Source organism: Lissotriton vulgaris, chromosome 3_2 (assembly GCF_964263255.1).
Source record: "Lissotriton vulgaris chromosome 3_2, aLisVul1.2, whole genome shotgun sequence".
NCBI lineage: Eukaryota > Metazoa > Chordata > Amphibia > Caudata > Salamandridae > Lissotriton > Lissotriton vulgaris.
The window spans coordinates 7,357,390-7,372,453 of NC_141690.1; the positions used below are offsets into that span (position 1 = coordinate 7,357,390).

General features: G+C 48.6%; 1 protein-coding gene across 2 annotated transcripts in view; it reads left to right on the top strand.

Moving 5' to 3' along the window:
* Positions 1 to 15,064, top strand: part of PDS5A (PDS5 cohesin associated factor A) — a 1,517,933-nt gene that overhangs the window by 246,415 nt on the left and 1,256,454 nt on the right. For both annotated transcript variants that reach the window (XM_086963962.1, XM_086963961.1), the window contains exon 12: positions 7,240 to 7,391. In XM_086963962.1, the coding sequence (XP_086820088.1) occupies positions 7,240 to 7,391 (152 nt within the window). The remainder of the gene's footprint in view (positions 1 to 7,239; positions 7,392 to 15,064) is intronic.

Sequence of the window (15,064 nt, forward strand, 5' to 3'; positions counted from 1 at the left end):
CTAGTGTGGGTGGATGTGTTGCAATCTACCTACACTGGTGTTTACCTACTAAACCTATCTAGTAGTTGTAGCTAGGGTGTGCTACTCCCTTTGCTCTACAACAACTAAGTTCAGTAGAACTTATGTATACTAGTCTTGTTTTATATGTACCTAGCAGGTACCTGTATGATCTTTCAAATGATAATCTCAAAGATTGTAATGGTAAAACAACAGCAAGCTCAGATCCCAATCCGCTGCTCACCAATGTGAGAAGTTGGCCTGGTATATAATGCTCACTAATTCTTAGTGATCACTTTGTACCATGCCAAGCAACCCTTATGATGATGGTTGTAATTCAACCTTGTAGACCAGTTATCCTAGTGGTAACGTGGACAAAGCAGTCTTAGGCTAAACTCTAAAAGGCATGTGAAGCCAGCTGTTATACCATACACAACCCCCTTGAATACCAAATGAAAGGGACACCACACAGATATATATTGAAAATATATATTGATTTATTAACTATAAAATCCCCTGGACTCTTTATGAGCACAGAAGCACAAGCGTTAAATCACAAGACAGTTTAAAATACACAAAAGTTGCACAATATGGATGAGCCCTAGGGGCCACCTAAACCATATACTAAGAAAGTGGTATAAGAGATACCAATAGGAAAGTGAAGAGGCCTAGGGCCTTGGGAATCGCTGGAGCTATTCGAGACTAGCAGTGACTAAGTCGGGAGAGGCCCACGGGACTCGGGTGCAGTGTTCAAAGTGCACGCACTTTCCAATGCAAAGTCTATGGTGCGTAAAAAGTACAAAGTTAGAAAGTTAGGAACCTTCCGAGTGACCTACGGAGCTGAAACTTAAAACACAGGCCCTTGGGATGTGTACCAGTGCAGGAGCACCGGCGGAGCTGAGTTTCCTCACCCACAGGAAGCGGGTGCACAGGGTCGAAGTAGTGTCGGGTTTCGTCACGCTGGTCGATGGTGCTTGGAGCTGAAGATGCTGCAGGCGGCTCGATGAGAAGAGTTCCGGTGGATCCAAGGGTGGATCTGAAGATGTGAAGACCTGAAAGCAGAGGGGACAGTGTTCAAAGTCACTTGCCAGTGACTACCGTGGAACCAGATTGGAACCAGGGGATGTCGGGTGCAAACAGGCGTTGTCGGGTAGCTTCTTTCTGCAGCCACGTGGATACCCGGGGTCGAGGACGTCCAGGAGTCGGTCACGAGCTGTCCCACGCAGGCTTCTCGCTGTTGGCGGTGTCGGCACCTTGATCGGAGCAAACAGGCCTTGGCAAAGGCAAGCCAGGCAGAAGTTGAAAGATGCTTAACACTCGGACCAGCAAGGTCAGAGCGGGTGCTCCTTTTCACAGGAGCTTGGGTAGGTCTGGAGCAACCAGACCTGCTGTGTAAATCTTCGGGTTCGTCGCCAAGATGGCCGCTGACCACGTGGCTAGTGGCCGGGATGGCGCGTCGAGTGGCACAATGCAAAAGGGCCCCACGCAGATCGTGGAGATGCTGGAGGGCTGATCTTCGGTGCAAGGGCTGCTCGGTGGTGGGGGTTCTCAGTCCCCAAAGCACAACGTCGAGGATGCCTCAGAAGCTGCGCAGTCAGCTTTTCGAGTGTCTTCCAAGAGGTCCGGTCCCACGTCACTCGGTGCCTCCACGGGTCCCTTCTTTGCAGGGACTGGGGATCGGGCTCTGAGAGGTCTGGGAGTCTGGTTCTTGTCGGGCTCTGGGCTCGGGCTCCGGCGGGAGGCGGCGGCAAAGCAGACGTCGAGTTGCTGGTTGGTACCTGTGTTCACAGGGTGGCCACTCCTAGGCCACAAGGGAGATTCTCTTCAGTCTTCTGTGCAGCAGAATGTCGAAGTCCAGTCTTCTTCTTCGTGTAAAGTTGATTCAGGATGATCTGCTGTGCAATGGCACTGCTCCCACTCTTATTCCCAATCTGAGGGGTGGATCACCTACTAGGTCCCTCCTCTGGGCGGAACCAGGCAGGGGGGCGGTTACACCCCCTTTCCTATGTCCAGTTCCGCGCCAGGCCTGGGTCTGGAAAGTCCCAGGACCGGTTTGGACTGGCCTATGCACGGGGACACCTTGTGTGCCCCGGGCATGTCTGATTCTATTCAGCCCTGTCCTACCCAATACACAAAATCCTGTCTGGGGTGGTGCTCGCACCTCCCAAGGCAGGAAACCCTTTGTCCAGGCCACCATCTGCCGAGTTTCGGTCAGCAGCAGGAGGCCAGACTCGTGTCTGTGGTGGCAGCATCCATTTTGTGATGCTGAGGCTCTGTTTAACTTTAACCGGGGTTAAGGCTACACACATGTCGTGTCCCTCTAGAAGGGTGGAATGCTATCCCCGTCGCCAGAATTGGCGAGGGGATAGTATTCCAATTCGTATGACACCTTACTCGACATGTTTTGATAAAGCCAAACCAAAGATAGCATTTAACCGCGAGGATTATAATGCACTTAAGAGTATATGGTATGGCAATATCCCGGAACAGCTTAGGGAGTGGTTCCCGACAGCTGCAGACAGGCTCAGCTCATGCTCGAGCACCATCTCACATATTTCCAAGCACTCTGCCTCCAGGATTGATGAGGCCTTCCATAGGAGTGGCTGATAGGAATATATGTGTCCAGTTTAGGGTTAGGCACAGACATACTGTACCTACGTAAGAGGTGATTACACCAACTTACCCCAGCTGAGTGATCAGCCAGTTGTGTCAAATATGGAGGCCAGGCCAGGGGGGGCACAATACATGCTGCAGCCCCTGGTAGGCCTTGGCTACACCTATGCCCTGGGTACCTATGGTACACTGTTACAGGGGCCTATAAGGTGAACCAATTCCAATTGTGTTATGCACCTAAGGTACATGGAGTCCATTTTAAGGAGAGAGCAATCAACCTGGGGCCCTGAATAGCAGGATCCCAGGCCAACTATGTCAAAAACCAGCTAAACACCAGGCAAAAAGTTTGGGGGTAACCATAGTCAGATATCCACCTTCCTACAGCGAATACATCTGGTAACACCATTTGGAGGTGAGACTTCCTGCCTCTGCTAATACTTGTTTGAAATGAAGTGAACTGACAAGGACACAAGGCTTGGGAAGGGTTTGAAGACCCTCTCGCAGCACAGTGCGAGTCCGTCCCCGACTGGGATGAGGAGGCTTAAGCTGGTGGCCCGGATTACACTCCGGCACCTGGTTTACCATCCCCTTCAGTTACTATGGTGGAGAATGGTTCCTTTTCCACGGTGCTACGCAGGACGGCCGAGTCTCTTTACCTTGAGCTCCCTACAGTGCCTTTCAGGACCGCACGTACTCCTTCCACTTCCAACTTTCGTTCCTTTCGAAGCTCCGGAAGAGGCGCGCAAAGGCGTTCCTTTCAGGACAAGCCTGCGCAGCAACAGTCCCAGAACAGCTGCGGACGTGGGACTCCCAGGGGTGGGTCACGGGGCCAGCGTGCGGGTCAGACCATTAACACCCCTGCGGCCAGTGCCTCCACACCTTCCGAATCGGGTGTTTCAGGCCCACCAGACACCAGTGGGGGGCAGGATTAGTCATCACCTCCCCCACTGGTGCACCATTACATCAGACAGGTGGGTTTTGGAGATTGTTCGAAGGTGCTACCCCCTCCCCTTAGAGTCTACCCCCCCCAGCCATGCCACCGCATTTCCACCACATGTCGGGGGATCATTTGGCACTTCTCCAGCAGGAAGTTGCGGCCCTATTGGCCAAGGGGGCCATCGAGCACGTTCAGACGCCAGAAGGTCATGGTTGTTACTCCCACTTCTTGGTTCCAAAGAAGGACAAGGGTCTACGTCCCATCTTAGACCATCGGAACGTCAATCACTTCCTTCGGAAGGAGAAGTTCAAGATGCTCACTCTGGCTCAGGTCTTGTCTGCTCTCGACCCACAAGACTGGATGGTGGCACTGGACCTGTAGGATGCTTATTTTCATATTCCCGTCCTGCCGGCCCATCTGCTTTATGGTGGGCCAGGAGCATTTTCAGTTCACCGTGCTCCCCATTTGGCCTTACCAGCACCCCTCGGGTGTTTACGAAACTGATGGTGGTGGTCGCAGCTCATCTGCTCAGGTCAGGGCTTTCAGTCTTCCCTATCTTGACGACTTGTTGTTCAATGCGGGCTCACCAGAGACGGTCGTCTCCCACCTCCAGATTACGGCCGACCTCCTGCATTTGCTGGGGTTTTCCATCAACGTGCCGAAGTTGCAGCTGATGCCCTCCCAGATGCTCCTCTTCATCGGAGCGGTTCTGGACACGGTTCTTTTTCGGGTTTATCCTCCTGAACAGCGAGTCCAGGACATTCGGTCTATGATTCAGATCTATCAGCCCTTGTTCTGGATTTCAGTCAGGAATACCTTGAGGCTGCTGGAACTCATGCCCTCCTGCATCCTGCTGACCACCCATGCCAGGTGGCATATGCGGGCTCTGCAGTGGGACCTGAAGTTCCAGTGGGCGCAGCATCAGGGAAATCTGTCCGATCACGTCCAGATCTCGGAGGGCACTGCACAACCATTGCAGTGGAGGCTTATGAATCAGCATTGGGTCAGCAGTAGATCCCTCTCCCCTCCCCAACCGGAGCACACAGTGGTGGCGGATGCTTCCTTCCAGGGATGGGGCGGCCACATTTGAGAGGCGGAGATCAGGGGCCTCTGGTCTCCGGCGGTGTCCCTGCTCCATATCAACCTTCTGGAGCTTCAGGCGATCCTTCTTGCAATGAAGGCATTCCTCCCCTCTGTCAGGGGGAAGGCAGTGCAGGTGTTCACGGACAACACCACTGCTATGTGGTATTGCAACAAACAAGGCGTGGTGGGGTCGTGGACCCTATGTCAGGAGGCTCTGCCCCTCTGGACATGGCTGGAACGTCACAGCATTCTCGACTGTTCAACACCTCGCAGGTTCTTTGAACGCCAGGGCGGACACACTCAGCCACCGATGTCTGATGGATCACGAATGGCGTCTTCACTCGGAGGTGGCGCATGGTCTCTTTCAACAGTGGGGAGAGCCTTGGTTAGATTTATTCGCCACCGAAGAGAATGTGCAAAGTCATAAGTTCTGCGGGTTGGAATTTCCAAGGCGGCACACGCTCGTCGACGCTTTTCGGCGCAAGTGGAGTTGTGGTATGTTGTATTCCTTTCCGCCTACACCACTTCTCCTCAGAGTTCTGAAGATCAGACGCGACCAGGCCCAAGTCATCCTTGTGGCTCCAGACTGGGCTCGAAGAGTTTGGTATCCCGAGCTACTCAGTATGAGCCTTGATCCCCCGATCAGACTGCCTCTGCGGGAGGATCTTCTGTTGAAGCAGCAGGGGACGGTACTCCACCTGAACCTGCTCCGCCGCCACCTACATTCGTGGAGATTGAGCAGCGACAGTTGATTCCATTTGACTTTCCTCCAGAAGTCTGTGATGTCATTCTGGCAGCCAGGCGTCCCTCCACTAAATCGGTATACGCCTGCAGGTGGAACAAATTTGTGGCATGGTGACTGTGGATCCCCTTTCTGTCCCTCTTTCTGAGGTCCTTTTGTTCCTTCTTTCTCTGGCCCGGCAGGGCTCTGCTCTGGGCACTATCAAGGGCTACCTTTTGGCCATTTCAGTCTTTCTGAGGCTTCCAGATCATCCTTCTCTTTTTAAGTCCCCTGTTGTACAGAGTTCCCTAAAAGGCATTAAGCATATGTTCCCTCCTGTTCCTTTCATAATACTTCAGTGGGACTTGAATCTTGTTTTGACCTAGCGCATGTGTGCTCTCTTTGAGCCGCTTCACAATTGTCCCTTACGTCTTCTCACTTTGAAAACTGCCTTCCTGGTGGCTATCACCTCTGCCAGGAGAGTGAGTGAGCTTCAGGCTCTTTCTTGTAAGCCTCCTTTTCGGTCGATTCATCCGTAAAAGGTTGTGCTTCGCACTCGTCCTTCCTTCTTGCCAAAGGTTGTCACTGCCTTCCACATTGGGCAGACTATTACCTTGCCCAATCTCTTTCCGCATCCTTCCAGAGAGGAAGAGAGGCTCCACCGTCTGGACCCAAAACGTGCGCTCTCCTTTTACCTGAATTGCACACAAGCATTCCGGGTAGATGACCAGCTCGTTGTTGGCTATGTAGGCGCCAAGAAAGGCCGGGCTGTCCACAAGAGGACTATCTCCCGCTGGGTCGTCTTGTGTATCAAGGCCTGTTATTCTATGGCTAAAAAGGAACCACCGGTGAGGCTGCGCGCCCATTCTCCCAGGGCAACAGCAGCTACTACGGCATGGGACGTGGTGTCCCCCTGCAAGACATCTGTCAAGCTGCCACGTGGGCTTCACTCCACACCTTTACAAAGCATTATTGCCTTGATAGTCCGGTCCGGAGGGACAGCTTCTTTGGCCGTTCTGTTCTTCCTGACTTTCTGGTGTAATCTTATTCGCAGACCCACCACCGGGGTTGGTATTGCTGGGGTATCTATTCTAAGGTAAAGAATCTATCCCTAACGTGTCTCTTTCAGATGCACAAGTTAGTACTCGTGTAACGCTATATCTGTAAGAGACATTAGTTAGTGATAGATTCCTTACCGCCCCACCCATCCTCCCCGTTCTGAGAACTGATTACTGGGGTTAAGGTCATCCTTTCGGGCCCTAGTTTCTATGCACCAGTGGTCAGTATCTTGCATGGCTCTGCGTTCCTATTGCGGAAAGTTGTGTACAGAACTGACAGCGCGGGTGGGTGCGTCCAAGTAGCTCCTGTTATGTCATCTAGGCGAATATGACGCCTATGACGCACGCGGCGCCGTACGATGAAGCCTATCGACGCGTAGGGGTACTGCTGACGAAAACTTTCCGGATCCAGTCTGACGCCTGGCGATATTCTACGGTAAGGAATATATCACTAACTAATGTCTCTTACAGATATATTGTTACACAAGTAGTAACTTGTGCTTCCCTGCCAAACCTACCAAATAGGTCAGATAGTTATAAAGGCTGAACTGTTGGATTGATCAGAAAAATAATGTGAATGTAATGCAGAGTCCGGTGACATTACTAATTTATAGTAGGTGTCCTACAATGATCCAATCTAAAACATGACATGGAAAAAAAGTATATGGGTTTAGAAGGCTCATGAAGGTGCATAAAGCTTTTCTGTCTGTATTCAAACACATTACTTCCTAAGCTAATGTTGCACTCTGTAATTGTTTAAAGGCTATAATTTGATACTATAACTATGTTAAATTGTAATTTAATTTTGCTTTTCTATTTTATGTCTTAAGTGGCGGGTCCGAAAAGAAGGTATGATGGGTCTTGCCCAGTTGTATAAGAAGTACTGCCTGCACGCTGAGGCTGGAAAGGATGCCGGTGAGAAAGTGAGCTGGATAAAGGATAAACTGTTACACATATACTACCAAAACAGCATAGATGACAAGTAAGCTGGAATACTTAAATGTTCAGTTTTTTCCCCCCCTAGAGATTGTCATAGGTTCTTTATATATTTTTTAATACTCACTGGGGACATACGTTTAACATGTGGAAACTTGTACTATGAGGGATCACACTACTCGACATGTAATTTAATTTAGTGCAAGTAATTTGTAGAAAGTATGTTAAAATGAGTACAACATGGAATGTGGTCTGGCCATCCAAAATGGTGGTTGCAGATTGGTAATCCTGCAGAAAATCCTCCTTCATTACACTGGTAATTTACTTCTGCTGAGGGTACATAAGCCCCCAACCACCCCTCTCTATCTCCGCCACCCAAAAAAAAACTGTCTGACAACTGAGGCATTCTGAGCTGGGATAGATATCCTCCCAGCTTTGGCCCAGATGTGGGCAACAGTGTTGAGTGGCGCTTTTGTCCTCTCACTTGTGGATGGTCCGTAGCCACGGTGCAAATCTTTAACAACAAGCATTTGCAATGCAATAGGTCTCGCATTAGGAAAGTTTGAGCTATTGGTATTGTAAATGACGAATATTTTATTTGTGTTGATTTTGAAAATTGCGAAATTAATAGCTTTGTCATTTACAATGCCAATAGTTTTAACTTTCGTAAATGTGACACCGATAGCATTTGTAATTTAATGTGTTGAACTGACCCTAGGCAGCGGCCATGGCGTAGATTGACTGCTAATAATACCACAGCTGGAAACTGACACCTAGGCACGAGGCAGAGGCCACAGCACGGACTTTTGACTGGTAATATTAGCATAGGAGTCACCAGGCCCATGCCATGAGGGCGGTTCTCTGGCAAGATGAGACCACTGCATTTGATAACTAACTGCTGATAACATGGACTCTTGTTTTAATGGTGGCCTCGTGTCAAAAGCAGCAGCCACCACGTGGACAATTGTCTGTTATCAAAGCTGTCAACTGGCTTCGTATCACGAGTCTGGTTTCAGCCCGTCGTGGATTATCAGCCAATAGCAAAGGGCATGCTGGGATTTGTAGGTCCAAATTTACAACGGACAATGTAAATGACTAGTCTAATCAACATGCACAGCGCTCTTCTGGAAAAAAAACACAACCATCGAAGCAAACAGAAAGACACCTAAAAAGTGGTATACTCCGTGAAACACGTAAAAGCTGCACTGCCATTTAGTGTTCTCTTTACTTAAGCCATTTGGGGGAATTTAACAACGTTTAAAGTGTAAGGAGTTGACTAGACCGGCAGTGATCAGACCCTTCGACCTTGCGGTGAGAGGTTTCTACAGTGCGTGCGTGAAGTTAACCTATTGAACCACCGAGCTAACATGAGTCTGTTCTGGTTTGCGGGCCTCATGAGATCTACTTTAATGAGGCATTGTTAACTACAGAGGGTGGTGAACACACCGCCCGTGGCCTCGGTGCCGCAACAAAATGTGTAACTTGCTCCACAAAACTGCTTTCCTTTGTGTGGCGAATTTGAGCTCAGTGAAATAAAGCACCAATGACCACAGATTGAATGTTTAGGCGTGTGCTACCTCGACAGTTTACGTCTAACCTAACAGCAAATCTTAGAACAATGGTTGTTTTCATGTATTCCTACAGCTCTGTATAACTTCAAGGTGCTGTTGCTCCTCTGTGAAATGGATCCAAAATAAAAGACCAGCCTGCTCCGCCTTGCTTCACTGCCAGCTCCCCTCCCTCCCCCGCAGCACCGCCAGGCAGCCCTTGGTGTGAGCAATGGGGGGCCTCAGCCCAGACATGAATAAAAGCCCCCACCCAACACCTCTCCTCCAATGTGAGAGCAAGAGTGAGGGCAGGGGGTGAGGGAAATCGCACATACTCGTAAGAGAGGGCATTGAGGCACTGGACATCCGCGATGGGGGGAGGGGGATGGGGGAAAGAGTCCACGCAGGAGGGCATGTATGGAACCCTTTAAAAACAAGCAAGGGAAGGAGTGGACACAGGAGGGAGCCGGAGAGAGAGAGAAGAAAGGAACCTTGAAGTTATGTCACGTTGGCTGCTTATACGGCACTAAAGTTTCCCTACGTTTATAATGCACCATAGTACTTTAAGGAAGCAGTAAGGTTGGGGAGAAACACGCTGAAGGAGAGAAGGAATTGGAGAGAGGGAACAGGAGAACTCGATGTAATATCTCAGCAGTTTGCATAGATAGTGCTTATGCCACAAGTAGATAGGGTCAAAGCGCTGCATCTGAAGGGGAAAGGTACACACAGGTGGCGAGGGGAGGATGTCACTTTATGTAATGTATTGGCTTGTATAGTGCTTATTACGTTTAAGACCTGTTTAAAGTGCTTCAACACAATTACAATACAATACAATTGAAGACGGAGGGCATTGCTGTGGGGAGGGGGGAGGAGAAATGCGACACGGCCGCAGCAGGGGGCGGAGCGGGGAGAGCGGTAATGAGGGAGAGACACGGCCTGGCGGCCGTGAATAGTGTGAAGCAGCAGGGGCCTTTGAAGTGAAGCTAAGCTTCACTTCAAAGGTGTGGGAGGAGTGCGGCTGAGGCAGAGCGCACGCTGGGGGAAGCTTGTGGGGCGGAGCGGGAAGAGCTGCTGGGGAACAGATGACGGGGAACAGATGATTTTAGGTCAATGCGCTTGCGCATTGACCTAAAAGCGCACGGGCACAGCATCAAATCGCCAGTTTAGTTAAATCTCTGTTTAAGCCCCTATAGTCTCGCTCCGCTCAATGCGCATGCACATTGAGAGGCGAGACCTAAAAATATGTGAAACATTTGGAAAAGGTAACCCTCAGCAAATATGAATGTCAAGTCCGCAGACATTTAAATTGAAATTGAAGGGAGTTACTGTTTACACTTTAAAATGTAAGAATAACACATTCAGGCTAGGGGGTTAACAAGCACAGACAAAGCAAATAGATCTAGCTTGCATTATGAGACCTTTAAAAAAAAAACAGCTGGAATGAAAAAACAAAGAAATGCTTTCTGTGTGCTCTTGAGATGTACAATAGTCCTTCATGAACGGGAATCCAAGCCCCCTCCATAGGAAATGGGGTCTGCATCATGCAGCATGAGGTGAAGGAGGAGTACTTCTCTGTTGGGGCCGAAGCCCACATAGGGCATGGTATAAAAAGCCCTTTTGCATTTTTCAACGGGCTGAATCGCAATTCCGGCCCGTTAAGAAATGCAAAACAGCGTTTTTCTATGTACAAAGGGCCATATGCATTTTCCCATAGACAAAGAATGGGCAAACCCTTTGATGCATCTGGCCCAAAAGGGCCTTTAAGGAATCGCAAAATGCGATTTCTACCTGGTTGAAATCGCATTTTGCGATTCCCTAAATAGGAAATCGCAAGTAGGGATTTCCTATTTGTGATTTCTTAGCACATGTACAAAACTTATCCTACATGCAAAATGAGCATTTAGGAAATTCATTTACCATTGACTCAAAGGTGATGGTAACCATGTGCAATCTGAAAAAAAAAAACACCCCAATAGGCTTTTTTTTAAAGTGCAATATAGTGCACACATGCCTCTAGGGTATATATGTGCACTTCATGTGCACTACTATTTCTGGGGTGCATTAAGCCCATAGCCATCCTTGATTTAGCATTTCCAAAAAAACGATTTGCAAGTACATGCATCATTGATGCCGTTTGCGATTCCTTAATTGCGAAAATTAAGGAATCGCAATTAAGGAATTGCAAACGGCAATGCATCAAAAAATCGCAATTTTTTTTGCGATTCCTTATTTTTCCTTAATTGCGATTCACATTTTGCGAATCGCAATTAAGGAAAACCTTCCCATTGATTCCTATGGGCCAAAAGGCCCATAGGAATCAATGGTAAGGCATTAACATTTTGCGATTTTCATTTTGCGAATCGCAATTTGTTAATGCATTTCGAGGGTGCTGAGGGGGGTCAAAAGGACCCCCCCTGCACCCTTGAAATTTTTTTGTAAGTGCAAGTTTCACACACATGTCCAAAGGACATGTGTGTGTAACATGACACTTTCAAAAATGCTTTTTTGAGCATTTTTTAAAGATTTCGCAAATTAACACTAGGTTCAACCTTGTGTTAATTTGCTCCCCCTATTTGCGAATTCGCAATTTTTTAAACATACATGCATTGCATTTAAGGAATCGCAAAAATGCGATTCCTTAAATGCAATCGCATTTTCTGAAATAGCGATTTCTTGTACTTTTGCATTGATGCATCCCAAATAGTGATTTTGGAATCGCAAACGGCCGTATTGTGCGATTCGCACCGTTTGCAACTCCAAAATCGGTTGATGCATGTGGCTGTTGATTCCCTAATAGGAAATCGCTATTTTGGAAATGCAAAACTGGCCCATTGGTACAATAGCATGGGATTTCCTAATAGCGATTCATTTTGCATTTCCCAAATAGTGATTCCTTTGGAGTCGTGATTTAGGAAATGCAAAATAGCATTTCCGTACATCCGGCCCAAAATGTCTGTTTTAAAGAATTGGTAGCAATAGGCACTGTTGACCAGCGCATTACAAACCAGACCTAAAAAACCAGCGCTCTAGAGGCCTGTCTACATAGTGCTTAAATCTGGGCAATGAATCCGGGCTCCTTAGGGAGTCACTTTGGATGCAGGATTCAAATGAAGATAACTAAGTGAGTACCACATAAGCCGTTGTTCGTCATACAGTGGTCGATTTCCAAAAAAAAGGACATGACCGGAAAGAGGGTAAAGGTGTGGAAATAAAGGAAGCTAAAGAACGGGAAGTAACAAACTTCCAGCTCATTGGGATAGATTGGAAAGTGAAAGGGAGGAACATATTTAGGAGGTGCTATGGAGAGCATCAAGTAAGCTATACATTCTTCTTTGGTCTCCATCCTCAAAAGGGATCATCTTGTTTAATTTCACCAACTCTTGTTAAACGACTCTCAAAATTCCATCCTATATGTGACTACGCAAAGCAGCGCCGTTTGATCTGCAGCATAAACCGTGCAAAGTGCAGAGTAAACCGAATCCTCGTTTACAAAGAGCGTGCCGCATAATTTAACACCTGCTACATAAACCGTTCGCACGCTGCCTAGTTCCAGGGGTGCTGGCCGGAGGCATGGTGGCGAACAGACAGATGCCTGTCTGCACACCATTTGTTCTGCTTAGCTGAAGAGGAGAGCTCTCACGGCGAGTCATTTATAAACGGATGACTCATTTATAAACGGAGCACATGCGCTGTGGTTTGGAAACGATATGAGTCAGGTCCGTGGGACTCACCCCTCTCCCTAGCTTTCGCTTTCTATTCGCTCTGATCACTTCTTGGGCCTGCATGAGAGGCTGTCATGGTGCTCGTGACTTCTCCACGCCTCTTACGGTGGCCGCATTTTGAAAACCAAAGACCAGGACAATTCACAAACATGAAAGTTTGACTACTCCTATAGACCAAGGGGGACAGACTGACTTAATTGGCAGTGCTCACCAATATGCAAACACGGACAGTGAGGCACTCTGGGGCATTACATTCAACTTTTAGACACATTATCACCCCTGTTCACTGAATCCGTCTCCGAGAAGGGCTGCTTGTCCTGCATTGGAGCACAGCAACATTTGCCGTCCTCTGAGGTCATTGAACGCCCTCTCTAAAAACAAGCATTGGCGGACGCGAATGAAAATAAAAAAAAAACGTGAGTGTGGTATCCGGGCTGGGAGGAGTGGGAACGTGCCGCAGCCAATAGAGCCTGTACTGAGACCTAGGGCGTTTGGTATTGGCTACTAGTTGTTGAGTGGGCGGGGCTGTGTTCCGCGCCGCTCTGTGTGTAGCTGGGCGCCGCTGCCGGCTGTAGGTGCGCTGTCTCCGTTTGGAGCTTCTGTCCCCCGGCGAGATCCACATGCCTTCCCTGTGAGCCGAGGTAATGTGGCGCGGAAGCTCCGGGCTCCTAGTGCTGTGTTCCGGCCTGCGGGGCGGCGTCCGAGGGGGGACTCTGTGGCCAGGACAGCGGCTGTGAGGGAGGATCCCCCGCCGATGGATACTGGGGCGGCTAGAGCACCGGGCGGCCCGGCGAGCAGCACTGGCAAATAGCAAGGATAGGAGGCAGCCTGGTGCCCACCTACCTCTCTGCAGGAGCCGCCTCCGCCGCTTCCAGAGGAGCCGCCGCAGTACCGGCTGGAAGACCTGGCCACGCTGGCCACAGTGTTGCGAGCCTGGTAAGGGGGGTGGGGGGGGCGGGTGAGTTTGCCTATATGTGTGTGTCTGTGTGTGTGTGTGTGTGTGTGTGCCTGCGTGCATGTGAGCACGTGTGTGTGCCTGCGTTCACGCACCCAAATCCAGCCAAATCGGCAACAGAGGCGCATAACACCCTCCTGTCCCTAATTCCCCCGAGACGGCTGACTAAAGTTGTCGAACTGGAGCATCCTATCGGATGCAACTCCAGCTCGACCTAAAAAGTGGCTCAATGGTATTATTCGCAGGTCAAGTATATATGGCACAATTAATTGCGACAGATTAAATCCAAAGGGGGAGAAAACCAGGGAGACATTTTCTTGTGAATGTAAAATGTATTTCAAGCATGTTGGGCATATTAAACGTCATATGTACAAGCACATGGGGCAGTAGCACTGCGTTGCAATGAATGGCATGTAACAAACAAAATACTGTGCACAAGTGCTTGTGAAGTATAGTGATGCGCAAGTGACAAGTGACGTATATACAGCGATGGTGGTGGGCACAACAAGAGACAAGTGGGAGTTTAAGAAATGCTTTACATATTCAGGATACCCAGGCAATTAATGGTACATGAACACAAAATTTCAGATGAGTGGGATATCCGTAAATCGGGGCTGTGGAATTCGACCGCGTTCCGGCTTGCACAAGTGTCAGGCCATCATCAGGACCAGGTTACGTTTTTATTTTAAATTGCAGTGTCAAGATAAACGGGGGGCTCTGTCCACGAACGTTGTTAGGAAGTCACTGTAGAAACTTGCAATTTGACAGAGAAGGTGTAAAGAGATTACTCTGGATGAGAAGGGCTGTAGTGCGTATTGTTTGATTACAGCAGCGTCGGCAGGAATGAATCCTGATGGCCGGCATAAGTCAGACTGTGCAAATATTGACATACTTCAAATTCGCTACTGCAGTGTCCCCTGGGTGGCTGCTGGATAATGCATGCCAATTGAGGGTGGTATCACAGTGGTTCATTATAAGAAAAAAAAAGTATACAGCCCGAAATACTTTAAGGTGTCCAGGCACTAAATGCCCAAACAACCCAGTTTAGGGAGCCATGCAAGAAATTCTAGAGTAACAACGGTATGTTTAACAAGAGAAGATCCACTTTTTAAGGTTTTTCTTAAACTGAAGGTGATTATCTAGTTCTGAGATGTATCGGGGAAGTGAATCCAAACTTTAGCTGTGGCATGGATAAAAGTCCTGCCTTCCCATTTTGCCCTACGGAATCTGTGTACTTTCAACAGGTTGCTCTGTGCCGAGCGTAGGATCCACTTAGGTAGGTAACAGTAAAACTTAAAGCTAAAAACTTGCGAATCCTGGTGGCCTATAACTGTGTCACAGATCAATATGAGGGAGAGAGCAGAGATTTATTCAGCTTCCAATGTCGATAGGCTCATAATCATAGGGTAATGAATCACTAGTGTCAAAAAACCAAACTCTCTCCGCAGTTTTATCGAAGACCCTCAACCACACTTTCACAGAACATTGTATATAT